At 37.3% G+C, this 17,517-nt stretch overlaps 1 protein-coding gene across 4 annotated transcripts in view; it reads left to right on the forward strand.

Moving 5' to 3' along the window:
• The window catches only part of YTHDC1 (YTH N6-methyladenosine RNA binding protein C1), a 35,707-nt gene that overhangs the window by 16,347 nt on the left and 1,843 nt on the right, over positions 1-17,517 (forward strand). The window contains exons 5-16 of one of the 4 annotated variants that reach the window (XM_055138185.1): positions 1,482-1,571; positions 2,052-2,105; positions 2,668-2,762; positions 4,482-4,590; positions 4,677-4,794; positions 8,068-8,152; positions 9,495-9,661; positions 12,073-12,155; positions 13,298-13,334; positions 13,407-13,470; positions 13,579-13,641; positions 16,167-16,301. In XM_055138185.1, the coding sequence (XP_054994160.1) occupies positions 1,482-1,571; positions 2,052-2,105; positions 2,668-2,762; positions 4,482-4,590; positions 4,677-4,794; positions 8,068-8,152; positions 9,495-9,661; positions 12,073-12,155; positions 13,298-13,334; positions 13,407-13,470; positions 13,579-13,641; positions 16,167-16,301 (1,100 nt within the window). The remainder of the gene's footprint in view (positions 1-1,481; positions 1,572-2,051; positions 2,106-2,667; positions 2,763-4,481; positions 4,591-4,676; positions 4,795-8,067; positions 8,153-9,494; positions 9,662-12,072; positions 12,156-13,297; positions 13,335-13,406; positions 13,471-13,578; positions 13,642-16,166; positions 16,302-17,517) is intronic. The other 3 variants (XM_055138186.1, XM_055138187.1, XM_055138188.1) reach the window with 3 other exon arrangements.

Here is a 17,517-nt window from a genome sequence, read left to right on the forward strand (position 1 = left end):
TTATAAAAGCACAGGTGTTCCATTTTATTTCTGTATTCCTCTTAACTCCTAGCTATAGAGAAGCTTATGGTAAAATTATCATGGGCCATCAAGAGAGTCAAGTGAGTAGGGTATTTGCCTTCTATGTGGCCATCCCAGTTTGAACCTGGCCCCACATACGGTACCCTATGCCTGTTGGGTGATCTCTCAGAGTACAGAGCCAGGAATCAGCTCTCTAGGTGTACCCAAAAACTGAAAGAAGAAAGATCCTAACAAATAGATAGGAAAGCCTAATTCAATTTTCGGGGTGTTTTTTATATGCAGCCACCTAAACTAAAACTTGAAATGTTTTTCATGTGATAAACTTGAAATGGTACTCATCTGACAAGTAATGTGACATCCTTTGTGTCCAGTATAGATTACCATTATGGTAGACTTTTTTCCTAGAAAAAACATAGGCTGTCTTTTATATTTTAGGAATTAAGTTGAATTTGAAAACGAAAGCAGTAATTCAGGTGTGAAAGGTCTTGAAGGAAAAACTCTAGAACCTTTAAAACCAAGTATTGCCAACCAAAAGGGGGGTGCACTCATCAATTTAGCATATTTGTTTCTGGTTGAAAAACTTTGGGTTTAGGGTTTCATCAAATGTTAAAAATCAGAATGGGAATTGATGAAAATGACAGTAAAGTTCTAAGAATGAGTGCTTAGTTTTGAAAAAGAACCTAGGCCAGGGGTATCTGGTGCATAAAAGAAGGAACTTTAGTGAATTTATTTCAGGAATAGTTGCATTTGTCACCTTTTCTCATATCTGGAAAGTTTATCCCATACCACCCATATTAGGACAAGTATTTATTTCTCTTACAGACTTGAGTTTTTATTTGATTTAAATTGTCAGGAAAAGGGGCCAGATCGATAGTACAATGGGTAGGTAGGGTGTGTTTGCCTTTCACATAGCTGACCCAAGTTTGATCCCCATCATCCCTTATGGTCCCCCAAGCACCACCAGAACTAATTTCTGAGTGCAGAGCCAGGAGTAATCCTTGAACATCCCTGGGTATGACCCAAAAACACAAAAATTGGCAGGAATAATAAATTGTCAGTTTTTGAGTAGTGTTTTTGAGTTGGAAAACTTATATAAGGAAATTCGGGACTCGTCAGAATAGCGTTGAGTGGGCTGGAGCAATAGCACAGTGGGTAGGGCGTTTGCCTTGCACGTGGCTGACCTTGGTTCCATTCCTCTGCCCCTCTCGGAGAGCCTGGCAAGTTTCCAAGAGTATCTCGCCCGCATGGCAGAGCCTCGAAAGCTACCCGTGGCATATTTAATATGCCAAAAACAATAGCAACAAGTCTCACAATGGAGATGTTACTGCTGCCCGCTCGAGCAAATCGATGAGCATGGGATGACAGTGATACAGTGATGTGAAACTACATACTGATTATTGTTTGATTACCTGTGTCCATGTTGTGATGTTTTTAAAAAGTCTTTTGTGAATTCTTTTCAGATGAGAAAAAGAAGGAGAGAAAGAGAGCTAGAGGTATATCTCCCATTGTTTTTGATAGAAGTGGAAGCTCTGCATCAGAGTCCTATGCAGGTAGTCTCATCTTTTATTTGTGCTCCTATCTGAGTTATTCTAATGTACATGCCACATGGAAAGTGTGTGGAGGTTGTAGTTTAGTGTGAGTTTGTTGATGTCTATTAGTTTTGATTATTTTGGCATGTTCAGTGTAATTATTCTAGAATAAACTAAGCTTTTTCTTATTTTAATCCTTTTTTGTTACTGCTTAAGTGGATTTTCATTTTTTGGAAGATGATGATTCAGTGACTAGTTGTCTAAGTGGGAAACTTAGAACAAACAGTTCATTTTACTTAAAAAAAATGATAAAATAACCCAAAACAAAACACTCGTACACATTGAGAAGTATTTTTTTGTGTGTGTGTGGGTGCGCAAGAAGAATAATTTGTCAGCAGAATAATATGTCTTGAATGAGAACTTTATGTGACAAGACTGTAGAAATTTTGTCTTATATCTATTAAAGCTCAATCTGAACAAATGTACTTTGGCTAAATACAGGTTCAGAAAAGAAGCATGAGAAATTATCATCTTCCGTTCGTGCTGTCCGAAAAGGTATCATTTAAATTTGAAATTGCTTTCATTGCATGCTGCATTAAGTCATTTTGCCTTATTAGCTTTCCACTGGTAATTGTTTTTTAATATAGTAATGTTCTGATGTACTTTGTAAATAACATAGAAAAAAATGCTACAAATCTAGTTTTATACAGAGACCGATCTTAGTGTTTACTTCAGACAGCATTTAGAACAACAGCAAATCATTGACTATTTCACATTTTTGGACATATTGAAAGGAGTATATTTTTAATTAGCATAATGATTTGTTACCAGTCTTTAAATAAGTAATTTCAGAAAAACTCTAAATTGCACCCTTACATAGATTTGATATATCAGAACATCACTAGATTAAGTTTAGTGTCTGACAGAATGCTTGTGTCTTTTCTTTGCTTTATTATTATGTGTTGTGGCTTAGTTTTTCAGGTTGGACGGGTGCTTGTCAATTTTAAAGTTTAGCTGGGGTGTGGAGGGCTAATTAATTGCGTTAGTACAATTTTTACCTCTGTGTGATAATGGCCCTTAATCATTTTGGATTTCTTTTTTTTTTTTTCTTTTGCAGATCAAACCAGTAAACTCAAATACGTCCTACAGGATGCAAGATTTTTTCTCATAAAGAGTAACAACCATGAGAATGTATCTCTTGCCAAAGCTAAGGTATTAGCATTAGCTTTTTACAGTTGCCCTAATCTTAAATTGGAAGGTATATTTGAGTGTGTCATAGCATAATTTTGGTTTTTAAATGTTAAAGCTTTAACCCTCATTACCGCAAATGCATTTTCCTTTCAACTTTTGTAAGATTATTTTAAAAATCAAAATAATTCAGTATTGAAAATAATGTTATACTAGAAAAAGGTATTTCTGGGGCTTTATATACTTTGTTAACTGATTACTGTACTGGCACTTTAAAAACTTCATTAAACACTTAAAAATACATAAATATGTATATACACACACCTGCTTTATACCTTCAAATTCTCTTATGTAGAATTTTTATATTTTTATAAGTAAGATCACTTAGATTTAGAAGGATAGGGTGAAGTGTTAAAGCTTAAAGACTTGCCCCTGAGTTTATATAAAGGATATGTTCCATTGATGTAGTATGTGTTCATAAAATGCTAATTTGAGAAGGTGGGGATATAAAAATAAATGTTATACGGACTTTTGAATACCTTTCTGGTCTTAAAATGAGTAACCATACCTCTGTCCTTGTTGATTTATTTCTTACTTACATTTTATGTTTCTAACTTAAAACAAGAATTCCCAGTCAAGCCTTGTAGATGGAAGGGGGGAAAAAATTAAATGACGAAGTTGAAATTTATTTTGCTCTTTAGATGAAACGGATTAGATAAGTTACTGAAGCACTGACTGTGCCTCGGACCTTATTTGTATGGGCAGATTGAAATTAATTCCAGTCTGCTTCTAACTCACTGTTCCATTTCTTTGTCTTTTATAAACACCAGTAATTATTTTTAGCTTTATATAAAATGTAGGCTCTACCTCTTAAGACAAATCATTGATATATGAACATTTTTTTTAGTGATGAGGGCTGGAACGATAGTACAGTGGATAAAGCATTTGCCTTGCATACAGCCATCCTGTGTTCAGTCCTGGAATCCCGTATTTCCCCCGAGCCCCACCGGATGTGTTCCCTGAGCAGAGAGCCAGGAGTGAGTCCTGAGCATTGCTAGGTGTGGTCCAGAAACAGATTAAGAAAAAAATGAGAAACACTGGACTCTTGACAAATTATTCATGTACAGATTAAGGCACTAATTTTTAAATTATTTGATGAGGTATGGAAAGAAGAAAAGTGGCACTCTGATTCACTCTCAAATAACATTTTCCCAGTAGATGGTTGTGATATTAAAATAATGATAGGTAATTATTTTATATATAATTCTGGCTCACAAGATTTAAAGCCACCACTTCCCTTTAAATTTAAAATGCAGGGGCTGGCATGATAGCACAGTGGGTAGGGCGTTTGCCTTGCACGGGGCCGACCCAGATTCGATTCCCAGTATCCCATATGGCCCCTCGAGCACTGCCAGGAGTAATTTCTGAGTGCAGAGCCAGGAGTAACCCCTGAGCAACGCTGGGTGTAACCCAAAAAAGGAAAAAAAAATTAAAATGCAGTATGGGGTGTGGAGATGTAATATGGTGGCTAAGGTGATTGCCATATAAATGACTGACCTGAGTTCAACCTCTAGCACAGACCTGGTACCACATGTGGTCCCCCGGAGCCCCACCAGGAATAAGCTCTGAGCACTACTGCATGTAGTCCCCAAATAACAAGATACAGCGTCAGTAGCCTTGACGTTTTTCAAATATTATTGGAAACAAAAGAAAACTATTGATTTGGGATTTTTGTTCGTCTAGGGTGTGTGGTCCACTTTGCCTGTAAATGAGAAGAAATTAAATCTTGCATTTAGATCTGCAAGGAGTGTTATCTTAATATTTTCTGTCAGAGAGAGTGGAAAATTTCAAGGTGAGTATAAGAATAAAACAATTTGACTCTATAAAACCTTGAATTATGTTAGCATCTACATGTCATTTTGTACTCGATTCATTTAGGATTTGCAAGGCTCTCTTCAGAATCACATCATGGAGGATCCCCTATACACTGGGTGCTTCCAGCAGGAATGAGTGCTAAAATGCTAGGAGGGGTCTTTAAAATTGACTGGATTTGCAGGTAAATTTTATACTTAAGAATATGGTTTTATTTTATTTCATTATTTGGTCTTGTTTACTTGTTTATTGCCATGAGCTGAATAAGTGTTATCTGGTTTTATGTACTTGTAGTGATTTTTAATGCTTATTGACTGAAATAGGAAATTGTCAGTCTTTGATCGACCGCACATTTTAAAAATGACCAGTTACAAAGAATTAGTGCTTTAAGGAAGTTGGCAAACTATGTTTAGTTGGCATTGTGACTTTTTGAAACTAGTAATTAAGATTTAGAACTTTATTATAAAAGAATGGAATTAATTTTAAGCACGTATTCCCATTATAAACTCAGTATTAAGTGAACTTTCTTAATACACACTTTTCTTATTTCTGTAAAATTAATTTCAGTTTGAATAGCCAACAAGATAGACCTGTGGATTTTGTGTTTTGAGGCCACACCTGGCAGTGCTCAAGGCTTACTCCTGGCTCTGTGCTTGATTCAGTCCTGCTATGCTCAGGGTACCTTGTGTGGTGCTGGTTATTGAATCCAGGTCAGCTGTGTGCAGAGCAAGCTGTGTTGTGCTCTGGCCACCCTGGACTTGGTTACACTTTGGTTTGGGTGTTAGACTTTGATGAGGCCAGGAAAATTGGGTACATGATTAGGTAGCAGAGGCCAGCAGCTAGTGCCGCAGTTGGGTATGTGCTAGATGGTTCGACTCCTGGCATCACACAGTCCCCCAGACATTGCTGGGTACGGCCTTGGAGACCTCTGAGCACTACTGTGGGTGGTCCTTGAGACCCCCCAGCATGTCCAGGGTAGTCCCCAAGCACTGCAGGAACCGGCAGCTTTTCTTCCGTGGGCTCTGCACTGAAGGGACTGCATGATTGGTCGTTATACAGTGGGGAGCAAATTTCCCGTTCTTTTACCAAGCCACCGAGTCAGAGAGCTACTTCCTGCTCTCTCGCACAGTGCTGCATGACCGTTTTCTGTCCCTGGTGGTCCCCTTTTGACCTTGTTTTCTTTCTGTGACCCCACTGTCATGCTTGCTGGTCTTGTGGTCGCATGCTGTGAACTCCTATTTCGGTGCTTTTTGCCTGTGACCCCAGGGAGTGTCCTGTGAGCTGCTGGGGCCTATGGCTCTGCTTGAGAAGGGCTGAAGTCCTTGGAGTCAGGATGATCATCTGCAGGCAGGCTTTTGCATCACACCTGATGACAGCTGCCTAAAAGGTGACTGTTGGGATGCGTGTTTGATAGTATGACGACCTTAGAGCTGCAGTGTTTTTCTGATTCTGAGCCCTATTTTGATTCTTTCCTCATACGCAGTTTTAAATTCTGGTTTGGATAAATTATTTAAATGGTAGGGCAATCACAGATGCACAAAGAAAACAAACTGAAAAAAAAAAAAGGAAACAAACTTACAACTGTTGTTTGCATTTTTTCAGTGGAAGCTTGCTACCAGGGAGAAGGGCCATGGGGAGGGGTCAGGATACTATGATGAAGGTGGATGGAAGTGGACATTGGTTGGTAAAGGATGTTGTGCTGGAATTTTAGCGGGTAAACCATTTGTCTTACACGCAGCCGACCTGGGTTCGATTCCTAGCATCCCATATGTTCCCCTGAGCACTGCCAGGGGTAATTCCTGAGTGCAGAGCCAGGAGTAACCTCTGCATCGCCAGGTGTGACCCAAAAGGCAAAAAAAAAAAAGTGTTATTTTTAATCGAATCACTGTGAGATACATAGTTACAAAGCTGTTCATGAACTGGTATCAGTCATACAATGTTCTTAATACTCATCTCTCCACCAGTATATGTTTCCCACCACTAGTGTTCCCAGTTTCCCTCCGCCCCCCTCCAACTCCCCATTGCTGGAATTTTTATGTATGAAACCAATAATTACTGCGTGTGGTTCTAACGTTTTTCACTGTAGTTTCTTAAACTACAGTACTTAAAATTAAAAAAAAAAATCGAGTAAGAACCAATGCTGCCAAAGAATCTGTATTCCAAGTGACTTGACCATCCCCATGGGTAACAACAAAATTTCTGTATTCTATTTATATATTTATATACCTATCCTTTTACAAATATTTGTATTAAGGTGTTTTTATCTGATTACTTTTTCTTTTCTTTTTTTGCTTTTTGGGTCACACCTGGCGATGCACAGGGGTTACTCCTGGCTCATGCACTCAGGAATTAACTCCTGGCGGTGCTCAGGGGACCATATGGGATGCTGGGAATCGAACCCGGGTTGGCCGAGTGCAAGGCAAACGCCCTACCCTATGTGCTACTGCTCTAGCCCCTGATTACTATTTTTTTAAATCTTATCCATCTTTGTTTTTTGCATGAGCTGTTTTATTTGTGTCATAAAGATAAAATTGTTCTTTATATCATCTAATTTGACATTGCTCATTTTATGCACAAAAAGTAAATCTCATTGATATTTCTGAGTGTTTTTTGATAACAATTTTTTTACATAACATACTGTATTCAGCATTGTGTTAGTCTGTAACTGCACTACTGCTTCTAGGGACTGGGTTTACAGCTTAGTGGGGTGGAGCAGGCCCCAGGCTTCCCCTCCCCCCCACACACTTTTTATTCTCTCCTCCCAAACTGTTGCTGAGTGTGGCTCTCATCATTGGGCTTGAGGAGCATGGCATCATTCAGCAGCAGAACCAAACTGTCAGACCCCCTCATTACTGGACTGAGTATTTCTAGGAGCCCTTTGGGTCCGCAGCACCACCGGGTAGACCCTTCAAAATAGAGCACTTTATTTTAAAGCTTGGTGAGACCAGTTTGCTCAGTGACTCAGCTCATTGTTGAGGTTTTAAAGTTAGTGATATTCCAAGTGCGGAGTATATTGATGCACAGATTAATTTGATTTTATAAATGTATTGTCACCTTGAGTCATTCCATGGATAGTAAAGAATGAATGTGTTCTTATTCAAAGGAATAGGATACTTGAGTGTGGAAAGCTTCCCTGAGCAGTGGATAAAGGGGGGCACTTTTCATTTGATATTAATGGCCTGATTAAAGTCATTATTTATTGATAATAAAAAGTGCACTGTTGGTTCACAGAAGCAAGAGCCACACTAACCATTTACATGTACTTCACTTGCAAATTATTAGAACAGCAGCTACAGAGTAGGAGGGAGTGACGTGAGATGAGGGTTCAGAGTTGCTGAAAAGGAAGTAGCTGAAATCTAAGCTGATTAACTTTCGGTTTCTAAACACTTTTTTTTTTTTGGTACTGTAATATTGAATAGTTTTTATGGAAGAAAGTAACAAACTACTTTGTAATTAGGCGTGAATTGCCCTTCACCAAGTCAGCTCATCTCACCAATCCCTGGAATGAACACAAACCAGTAAAGATTGGCCGCGATGGACAGGTTTGCTGTTTTAATTATTTTTTAAATGTGTATATTTAAGTGATCCCTTTGGAGACCTTTATTGGAGTGAATTTTTATACAATGCTTTTGAAAGTATTCGTATGAAAGGTTAAGGGATTATGGGTTGAGTTTATGATTATGTACTTTTGATTAATGAGTTCTCCACTGGTGTTGAGAGATAGGTAAGCTTTATTTGGTACTTTATTACAGTTGAAAGTGAACTTTAAAACAAAATTTTCATTTTATTACATATTGTATTACTATCTTTTAACTGGTTATACACTTTCTATAATAAATTTAGAAATGTCATTTAATGTATTTGCTGCAGTTTTCTGAATAAAAGAAACTTAAAGAAAAGAAGGTAAGTATGGTGGTCAAGTTCTTGGAAAGTGTGTGTGAAATTAGTAGTGTGCATTGCTTTAAAATAAGCTCCAATCTTTGAACACCTTAGTTTCTACAAGTTCTTTTGAACCAGGGGCAATTCATGTTTTCACTATTCTAGGTCAAAATGTAAATAAATGGAAATAAAATGTAAGGGCCATTTGTTAGCTTGCCTTTTTATTTTATTTTAGCTTGCCTTTTTATTTCATTTTTAAAGTTTTTTTAATTTTAATGAATCAACTTGAGATACTGTTGCAGACTTACAGATTTTTGATTATGTTTCAAGCAAACTATGTTCGATTACCCATCCCTCAACCAGTGCCCGTTCTTCACCATCAATGTTCCCAGTATCCCTCCTGCCACCCCCACCCCTTCCTGACGCCTACCTCTGTGGCAGACACATTCCCACTTTCTCCTTTTGGGTGTTATGGTTTGCACTATAGGAACTAAGCAGCTATTATGTTTAGTCCATAGTCTATTTTCAGGATGCATCTACCATCCCGAGTGATCCCTCCAACCATCACTTACTTAGTGGTCTCTTCTCCATCCCACCTGTGCATTCAGTACATTTGACAGTTGATTATTTTCAGGTTGTTAGCTTACATTAACAGTGTTTCCCTTCATTGTAAAAATTTGATGACTTTGTCTTTACAATTTAATATTTTGCACAAAGAAATATTCTTTTGTTTGCAGAAGGCAATTGTTACAGTTTAAAGAAATGCATTTGTGTATTTAACTTCGGAGATTTTCCAGTTTAGGTTTTACCCTTAAAATTATGAAACACTTTCGAAAGGTTTTCCTAAAACCTTTCAAGAAGGTTTACTGAAATCTTGTGTGATCATCAACTTTGGGAAGAAAGCCTCTAAGTCAGTCTGTTTTTGTTCTGGCACGTCAGGAAAATGCAGTTCTATTGAAAATTTCTCCCGTTTGCCTCTCGTAAATTACTACTTTCCTATTCTAGGAAATTGAACTTGAATGTGGAACCCAGCTTTGTCTTCTGTTTCCCCCCGATGAAAGTATTGACTTGTATCAGGTCATTCATAAAATGCGTCACAAGAGAAGAATGCATTCTCAGCCCCGATCAAGAGGACGTCCATCCCGTCGAGAACCAGTCCGGGATGTGGGAAGGTTAGAAACGTTCTTTGGACTGATAATAGGCACATGTATCAGAATAACATGATGGAGGAATGTGATTCGTCAAAAGTTTGTCCTGCGGTAAAGAAGAAAGAGAAAATCCTCAAATCAAGCTGCATGGACTAGTTTGTGGCTTCATTGAGGATTTCACATGGTCATCTTGGTCTCAGTCATTTTTCAAGAGGAAAATGGGGATCTTATGCAGAAAAAATTATTTGTTAAAGAGCCATGACCAGTTTAGATCTGATAATGCATTGTGTACTATTGAAATGAGGTAGGCATTTGTTGCTAAGAACAGGCTAGAAAGGAAGAGGAGGAAGTCTTTATTTGCAAAAATTGTTAATGTTTTGTAAAAAGCCTTTTCTTTCAGGTGTGTCTCTGGATAAGCCTTATCAGATATGGGACTTTTATAAAGGATCACTAATATTTTTTCAGAAGATGACGCCTCATATAGAGGATAAAATATTTTAAGTTATTTTCATTTTCAAGAGGAGCATTATTGGGACTATTGCAGATTTTATCACCGTGATGTTTTAACCCCATTGCCAGATATTCTCTAACATGTACCCAGTGAATTCACACATCATGCTGAGCTTCTGAAAACAATAGGTTCTTTCCAGAGGTGATCAAGTGGCCCTGGGAGACCCGGCAACAAACCAAAAACGAATGGCTGTTGCTGTGTCTGTTTACAGCTTTTCCAGATGCTGGCAGTTCCTGTGGACTTAAAGTGTGTTTAGAGGATCGCCATGGTTATTGATCACTACTTTATGAACTAAGCAGCATTTTCCAGAAAAAAAAGGGGGTTTAACTTGTTACAGAATTGGAGAAGTCTTTGCAAAGGACTGATTTAAGCCCTTCTACCCAACACCTTCCCCTGTATAGATTTGCATACAGCTAAATCTAAAATATTCTGCTAAAGACTTTTGGATGTATGGTTGATGGGATGAAACCTTTGGTTAAATTTCCTTTTGGTGGAACATCCTGTGGTAGGTACAGATAATCCAACAAGAGTCCCCATTTCTTTGAGCTTAAAAAGGACACTGTCGAGTAGGTAGGAGGAAACCTGGCAGAGCCCCTTTATTTTGGCCTAAAAGGACTGAGCACCAAGATGTCTTTGCAAGTTTAAGCTAAGAGGTTTCCAGTGCAATACAGTATATACAAGTGAAGTTTTTACCTCAGTTTTGCAATGGACTGCAAACTATACTTATTACTCCACTACACCTTCTCTCAAGCCTGCCAGGGCCTCCATGTATGTATGTGGCTTACAGCTTAAAGTCAGTAGTTGGACTACTATATGAACTGTTACTATCATGTTTTATACCGGTCGTAAATGCACTTCCCCAAACTACAAGAAAGCGGTATGTTTATTTTTTAAACCAGCTTTTAATTTTCTTAGTCTTGTTGTAGATGGAACTGTTTTTATTCTGTTGGGGGGTTTGGGGTTATTGCACTTTGCAGCTTAAGTGAACTTGTGTTACAAAGCTTAATGAAAATAGTGGATACTTGGAATAATACCTGGAAAAATAGTGATGCCAAGTTATGAGAGCTTTTATTTGAAGGGTAAAAGGTTATGTATATTATCTAAAAGCATGATTTTATTTTGTTTTTATTTTGTGTAGTTTCTCATTAAATATCAAGTAAAATGAAGTGTATTTAGTGATGTGCAATAAGAACCATTGATTAGTATCATTTCTGGAAGAGAGTAAAGAACAGTCCTCTGCACAGTAAAATTTTACCTTTTTTATGAACTCTGTTAAAGTCTGCCCTACTGCCAATTTTAAGGCAATGTCTGGAAAAAACCTAATTTTTAAATGTTATGACTTTATCGAGATCAGTTTTTCAACGTATGAGATTTTCAAAACCTTGTGAAGTCATTTAATAAGTATTGATTTTGTGATTATGTGCAAAATGTTATATTGTACAAAGCAGAAAAATCTTTTAAGAAATTTTTAATTTTGTTTAGACATCCGAAAATGATAACCAATAAGTTTAAATACATAGATTTTAGAGGTAACTTTTGTACATTAATTTTTTTTTACACTGAATGGAGACAAGAAAGTATCTTAATCCGGAGGCTGGATATTTATATTATTTTGAGCGCAGCTTACTTATTTTTTTGTTTAGAATTCTAAAATGTAATTACTTTAATCTATCTACTGTGTAAGTTTTATTTTAGCATAGTGATTAAGAATATTTGCTTCTGAGAAGCATACATTAAGCGTAAGTTTATAATAACTTGAATTAGAATTTAAAGATGTAGAGGTGATCTGCTCACTGAAAATTAGGGCATACTGCTGAAGGAAACAGTGGGCTATATTCTGTGTACTTCTGTCAGAAACTCTTGCTTTGCTATTTGCTCTCCCAGTGGTTTTTGGTTTAATATCTAATGTGTCTAATTTGTGTAGGCGTCGACCAGAAGATTATGATATTCATAACAGCAGAAAGAAACCAAGGATTGACTATGCCCCTGAGTTTCACCAGAGACCAGGTTAATATTTTATAATCCTGCAGATATTTGACTTAAATTAAGACAAGGTGTACTCAGGCACGCACACACAGACCCCCTTCCTTCTGTTGTAATCCTTTAAAGAGTGAGAAAACTTTAGTGTGACTATTTATTAAGCCTTAGGAAATAAGGAATAGGTTTGACTTAACAGTCCTTCCTTGATGGTTATTGTGGTTGAATCATTATCATAAACTGTTAATAACTTAAAATCACTAATTTATAATTATACAGAAATTGCAAATAGGATTAAAAATAGTTTTAGGGAAAACACTGTATTAAGCATGTATCATACTTTTTCTCAAAGACATGAAGATGTCTTAAACTTTTACTCGCTCTCATTTTTCACTTGAGAAATTTTTATATAACCCCCAGGAATATATAATAGGCATACAGATCAAATACTTAATAAATCAAAAATTTATTTTAAAAGATTTTTTTTGCAGTCCCTAGCACTAGTAATGAGACAGTAGTTGAGAAAGCTACTATGGATTTATTGGAAGCTGAAATACTACTAACATATTTTTTTAAAAAAATACTTTGGATTTATGTTTTTAGAGAATAGGAAATTTTGGTTTGCTTTTAACAGGAGCTTTTCAATTCATTATCAGAATTATAGAAAGCAACATAGTATTTGAGATAGATATTTAAATTAGCGGTACAATTGAAAAATTAGGCAACTTGAACATGATTATGTGTACAACTTTTTGCAACTTTTTCTTTTACATTGACATTCAAAAATGATTGGTCGTTAACTTAGCAAGTCTTGCTAAGATGGAAGGTAAACACTTGTTACATGGAAATCTGATTGGTGTGCTCTCCAGATTAATTCCTCTGGCTATACTTTCCTTATGGTGCAGATTGAAGAAATTTCTTAGCCAGAAAATTGGGGTATGGATTTAGAAGATAACATACTCAAAGCTTCTAGCATTCTAATTCTGTGCTATCAGTAAATTTTTTAGTTACTTTGTAGATTCTCATGTAATCTGAGAAGAAAATCTGAAAATGGAGTAATAGTAGCATCACTTTATTTCTTGGGAAGAAGTCAGTGGTAAGGAAGGTTGAATTATAATGCCATTGTCAAAAATATAAGTTTGATTTACTGAAATGCTTAATGTTTGAAACAGGGTATTTAAAGGATCCACGATACCAGGAAGTGGACAGGTAAGTTGGGTTCACTCTTGCTTAGTTTTGATTTACATTCTTGGGACTAGTTTATGAATTACCTGAATTTAGTTTCACAAATCTTATTCCCAACAGACGATTTTCAGGAGTACGCCGAGATGTGTTTTTAAATGGGGTAAGCATTTTATCTTATACAATGTACCGCAAAATCAGGATATGATTTATTTTTATAGTGCTGGGTTTGGTTTTTATTTACAATTGACGGTATCATCTTTTGTTTTAGTCCTACAATGATTATGTGAGGGAATTTCATAACATGGGACCACCACCACCTTGGCAAGGAATGGTTTGTATTCTGTTTTTGTAAGTTACTTAATTTCATTTGCAGTTCATATATTTTTACTGCTTCTCTAAAATGTGGTTATAGCTACCCAGGAAAAAATGTAAATACATACTTTCAGTTAGAGTTCTTAAAGAATTTGATTTGTATTAACATGGGTTGTAAAAGTAGTAATACTTTAATGTAATTGTTATGAGTTATAGTACTTAGTAAGAAGCCCTGCCTGGGTTCAGTTATCTCCCCTTAGCTCAGTGGTTTTGGTCAAGTTTCTTAATTTTTTTTTTCCTTGCGTTGCCAGAGATCTTGCCTAGCTCTGAGGCATGCAGGGTATGCACTTTGCTGTTAGACTACATCCTGTCCCTCATGAAACATTTTTGTTTGTTTTCCTTATTGTATAAAACTCAGTGGGTATTTTGCTCTTTCTGTACTCATTGAAGAGATAATAGGTACTTTGTGAAACGTGGGTAAAATAGGATGGATATTGTGCACTTTCTTATGTGGGTTCCTTATGTGTATTCTGTTTAAGCTGGCTTTTTAGAAAAGAGTAAAGGGATATTGGTTTGTTTTTGTGGTTTGGGTTTTTTGGGGTCATATCTGGTGACTGTGCAGGGAACAAACCTGGGTTGGCTGCATGCAAGGCAAGTGTGCTACCAGCTGTACTACTCTGCATCCGTAAACAAATGAAATGAAACGGTGTGATCTTTTTTGAATTTTGTAAAGAAGCTAGATTCAAGTAATCCATTTAAGTCCATTTAAACTAAACCTATTTAGTGTAGTGCCAGATTATAATACTCACTAAAATTCTCCATATAAAATAAAGGCAAGTTAAATTCTCCTCAAATCCTACTTATTTTAAGCAATTTCCTTTCCGGGCCTAGAGTGATTGTACAGTGGTGTGATAGGGTGCTTACTTTGACACAGCCAGCCTGGGTTCAATCTCTGGAATCCCATATGGTCACCTGAGCACTGCCAGGAGCTATCCTGAGTGCAGAGCCAGGAGTAAGCCCAGAGCACTGCCGGCTATGACACATCCTCCTAAGAAGTCTTTTCCCCGTTAAGAAAACGGCTCTTCTTAAGAATGTATTTTAAGATAAGATAGGTGTACTATTAATTCGCAAGAGATAAAAATCTTATAAATTTAAGGTATTTTTTTTTCTTCTAGAAAAAAAAAGCAAACAAAATATAGTGTTACCTGTAATGTGGCCTGCTCCTTCAACTCGAGTTTGTTTTGTTTTGTTTCACTTAGGGTACTAGAGTTAAAAGATTTTCACCAAACTCTGATGCTTTTAAAAGTCAGAATCTTTAATGTTACCTTATTTAGCTTTTTGGGCCACACCCGGCGATGCCCAGGGCTTATTGGCATATCGAAGATGCCACGGGTAGCTTGCCAGGCTCTACCGTGCAGGCTAGATGCTCTCAGTAGCTTGCTGGGCTCTCCAAGAGGGACGGAGGAACTGAACCCAGGCCGGCCACATGCAAGGCAAATGCCCAAGCCGCTAGGCTATCGCTCCAGCCCTGTATTTCTTTATTTTTTATTTTCTTATTATATTTTTATTTTGTAAAGTAGTTCACAATATTTGATTACATTTAATATTCAAACACCAGTCCCACCACTATTAAACCTTCCCACCACCATATGTGGGATGTTTCCATCCCAAGCCCCAAGCTCTTTCCCAAAGCACAACCAAAAAAATTACCCTCATTTTATTTATTTATTTATTTATCTATTTATTTATTTATTTATTTATTTATTTTTACCCTCATTTTATAATGGCACTTAAGGTTCGTCAGCTCCTGGAGACATTTTGGTCTTTGTTATTTTCTTCACAGAATAAATATGTTATGCACACTGGTTCAAGAGACAGATTCAAGAGCAAAGATGTTTGTTTTATTAGAGGGAACCCCCCACAGTAACAGTGTGATCTTAAAAAAAGTTGCCTACCAGTTGGTGCCTCAGTTTCCTTTCTGTAACTTTGAACCATAGTACCTATCTCATAAAGTTGCTATGAGACTTAGATGATTTATATTTGTTTAGGACAGTGCCTCTTCAGAGTAAATATAGTTGAAACTATTGATACTTCTTTTGCTATTTGAGCGATTATGTAAGCATAAGCTTATAAAACCTTAAATGTTTAAAGACTTAGTATTGTATTTCCAAAATAACTGGGAAGGGTATTTGAGGGGCGGGGGTGGTGAGCAGGCTTATCTGGCAGTGCTCCGGGTCATTTCAGGCTCTGTGCTCAGAGATCACTGCGTGGGTGTCAGTGGGGCCACCTGATTGTATAGGGTTTCAGGGATTGAACATGGGTTAGTCACATTCAAGGCAAGCACCTTGTCCACTGTCCTATCTCTCTGGCCCCTGGAAAGGATATTTTGAAGAGTTCTAATGCCATCAGACGAGTTAAAGTATTTTGTCATTTATACAGATTAAGTTACTTGCTTGCATAGGTAGTTGGGCTAGTGGAATTGTAAGAATGGTTTCTTTGCATGTATGTGTGGAAATGCTCACGAAAGTGGTTTTCTTCTCTTAGACTCCTTATCCCGGAATGGAACAACCTCCACACCATCCTTATTATCAGCACCATGCTCCACCTCCTCAAGCTCATCCCCCTTACTCAGGACATCATCCTGTGCCACATGAAGCAAGATACAGAGATAAAAGAGTAGTAAGTGCATTAGAGGCAGAAGTGTGAGAGAGCTACTTCTTATTTGTATCAGGTTTATTAGAAAGTGTTAATCTTTTAGATTGTTTACATTCTGTTCTTACTGATGGAACACAGACTGCTTAAGTTTAGGTAATTTCCTGTATATTTCTTAATAGGCAATATCCTAGGGCTAAGGATGGCTAGTTTCTTTCTTTTGGTACCAGAGCCTTCACTTATAAATATAAATTATTATTGTAAATAGATGTTTCTATTTACAAAGTCAGCTAACAAAACATATCCAATCTTATATAGTCATTTAAGTATTGCTGCCAAATTTTGTTAAAACTTGTATGAATTCCTGTACCTCCTGCCTTTAGGAGAGTACTGGCAAATGCCAGAAATGCAACAGGAGAGTAATTTTTACTCAGTAATTATTCTCATAATTTGATGTGATACTGAAAAGTAACTTTCCTTGAATGTCTCTGTAAATGATACATCTTTTTAAAATAGGAAGTCTTTCTAAGATTCTTTTCCTGGCTAGTGTGGTCTGTTTGACAAATCCTATTTATTCACCTTTACATGATAGTATTTTAGGTTTATATATAGTCTGTTTATATTATAATTGCAGGTGACTATTACTGCATTATATGACATGGTACTCTGCAGTTGTGTTTCTGATTTTTTTTTTTCCCCTGGGGAAAGGGGATACCACTCCTGACAGTGATTAGGGCTTACACTTGACTGCACTCAAATCATTCCTGCTGGGTCTAGGGAACTGTATGTGATACCAGGGATCAAACCCAGGTTGACCACAGTGTAAGGCAAGTGCCTTGCCTGCTCTACTTACTATCTAACCCCCTTCCCTTTTTTGGGGAGGTTGGAGGGGGTCTATGTGTGTTTTGTTTTATCACCACACCAGGGTTCTCAGGGGTTCCTCTTGGCTCTGCACTAGGCAGTTATTCCTAGCGAGGCTTGAGGGACCTCATGGGATGTCAGGGTTGAACCCCTGTCTGCAGGGAGATACCCTACCCACTGTACTGTGCTCTGGCCCATTCTCAGCAGTCTTGAATCTTGTATTCTGTTTAAGCTGGCTTTTCAGAGAAGATTAAAGGGATTTTTGATTTGTTTTTGTGGTTTGGGTTTTCTGGGGTCACATCTGGTGACTCTGCTCAGGGAACAAACCTGGGTTGGCCGCACGCAAGGCAAGTGTTCTACCCGCTGTATTACTCTCCAACCT

This window comes from Sorex araneus, chromosome 5, assembly GCF_027595985.1.
Source record: "Sorex araneus isolate mSorAra2 chromosome 5, mSorAra2.pri, whole genome shotgun sequence".
Lineage (NCBI taxonomy): Eukaryota > Metazoa > Chordata > Mammalia > Eulipotyphla > Soricidae > Sorex > Sorex araneus.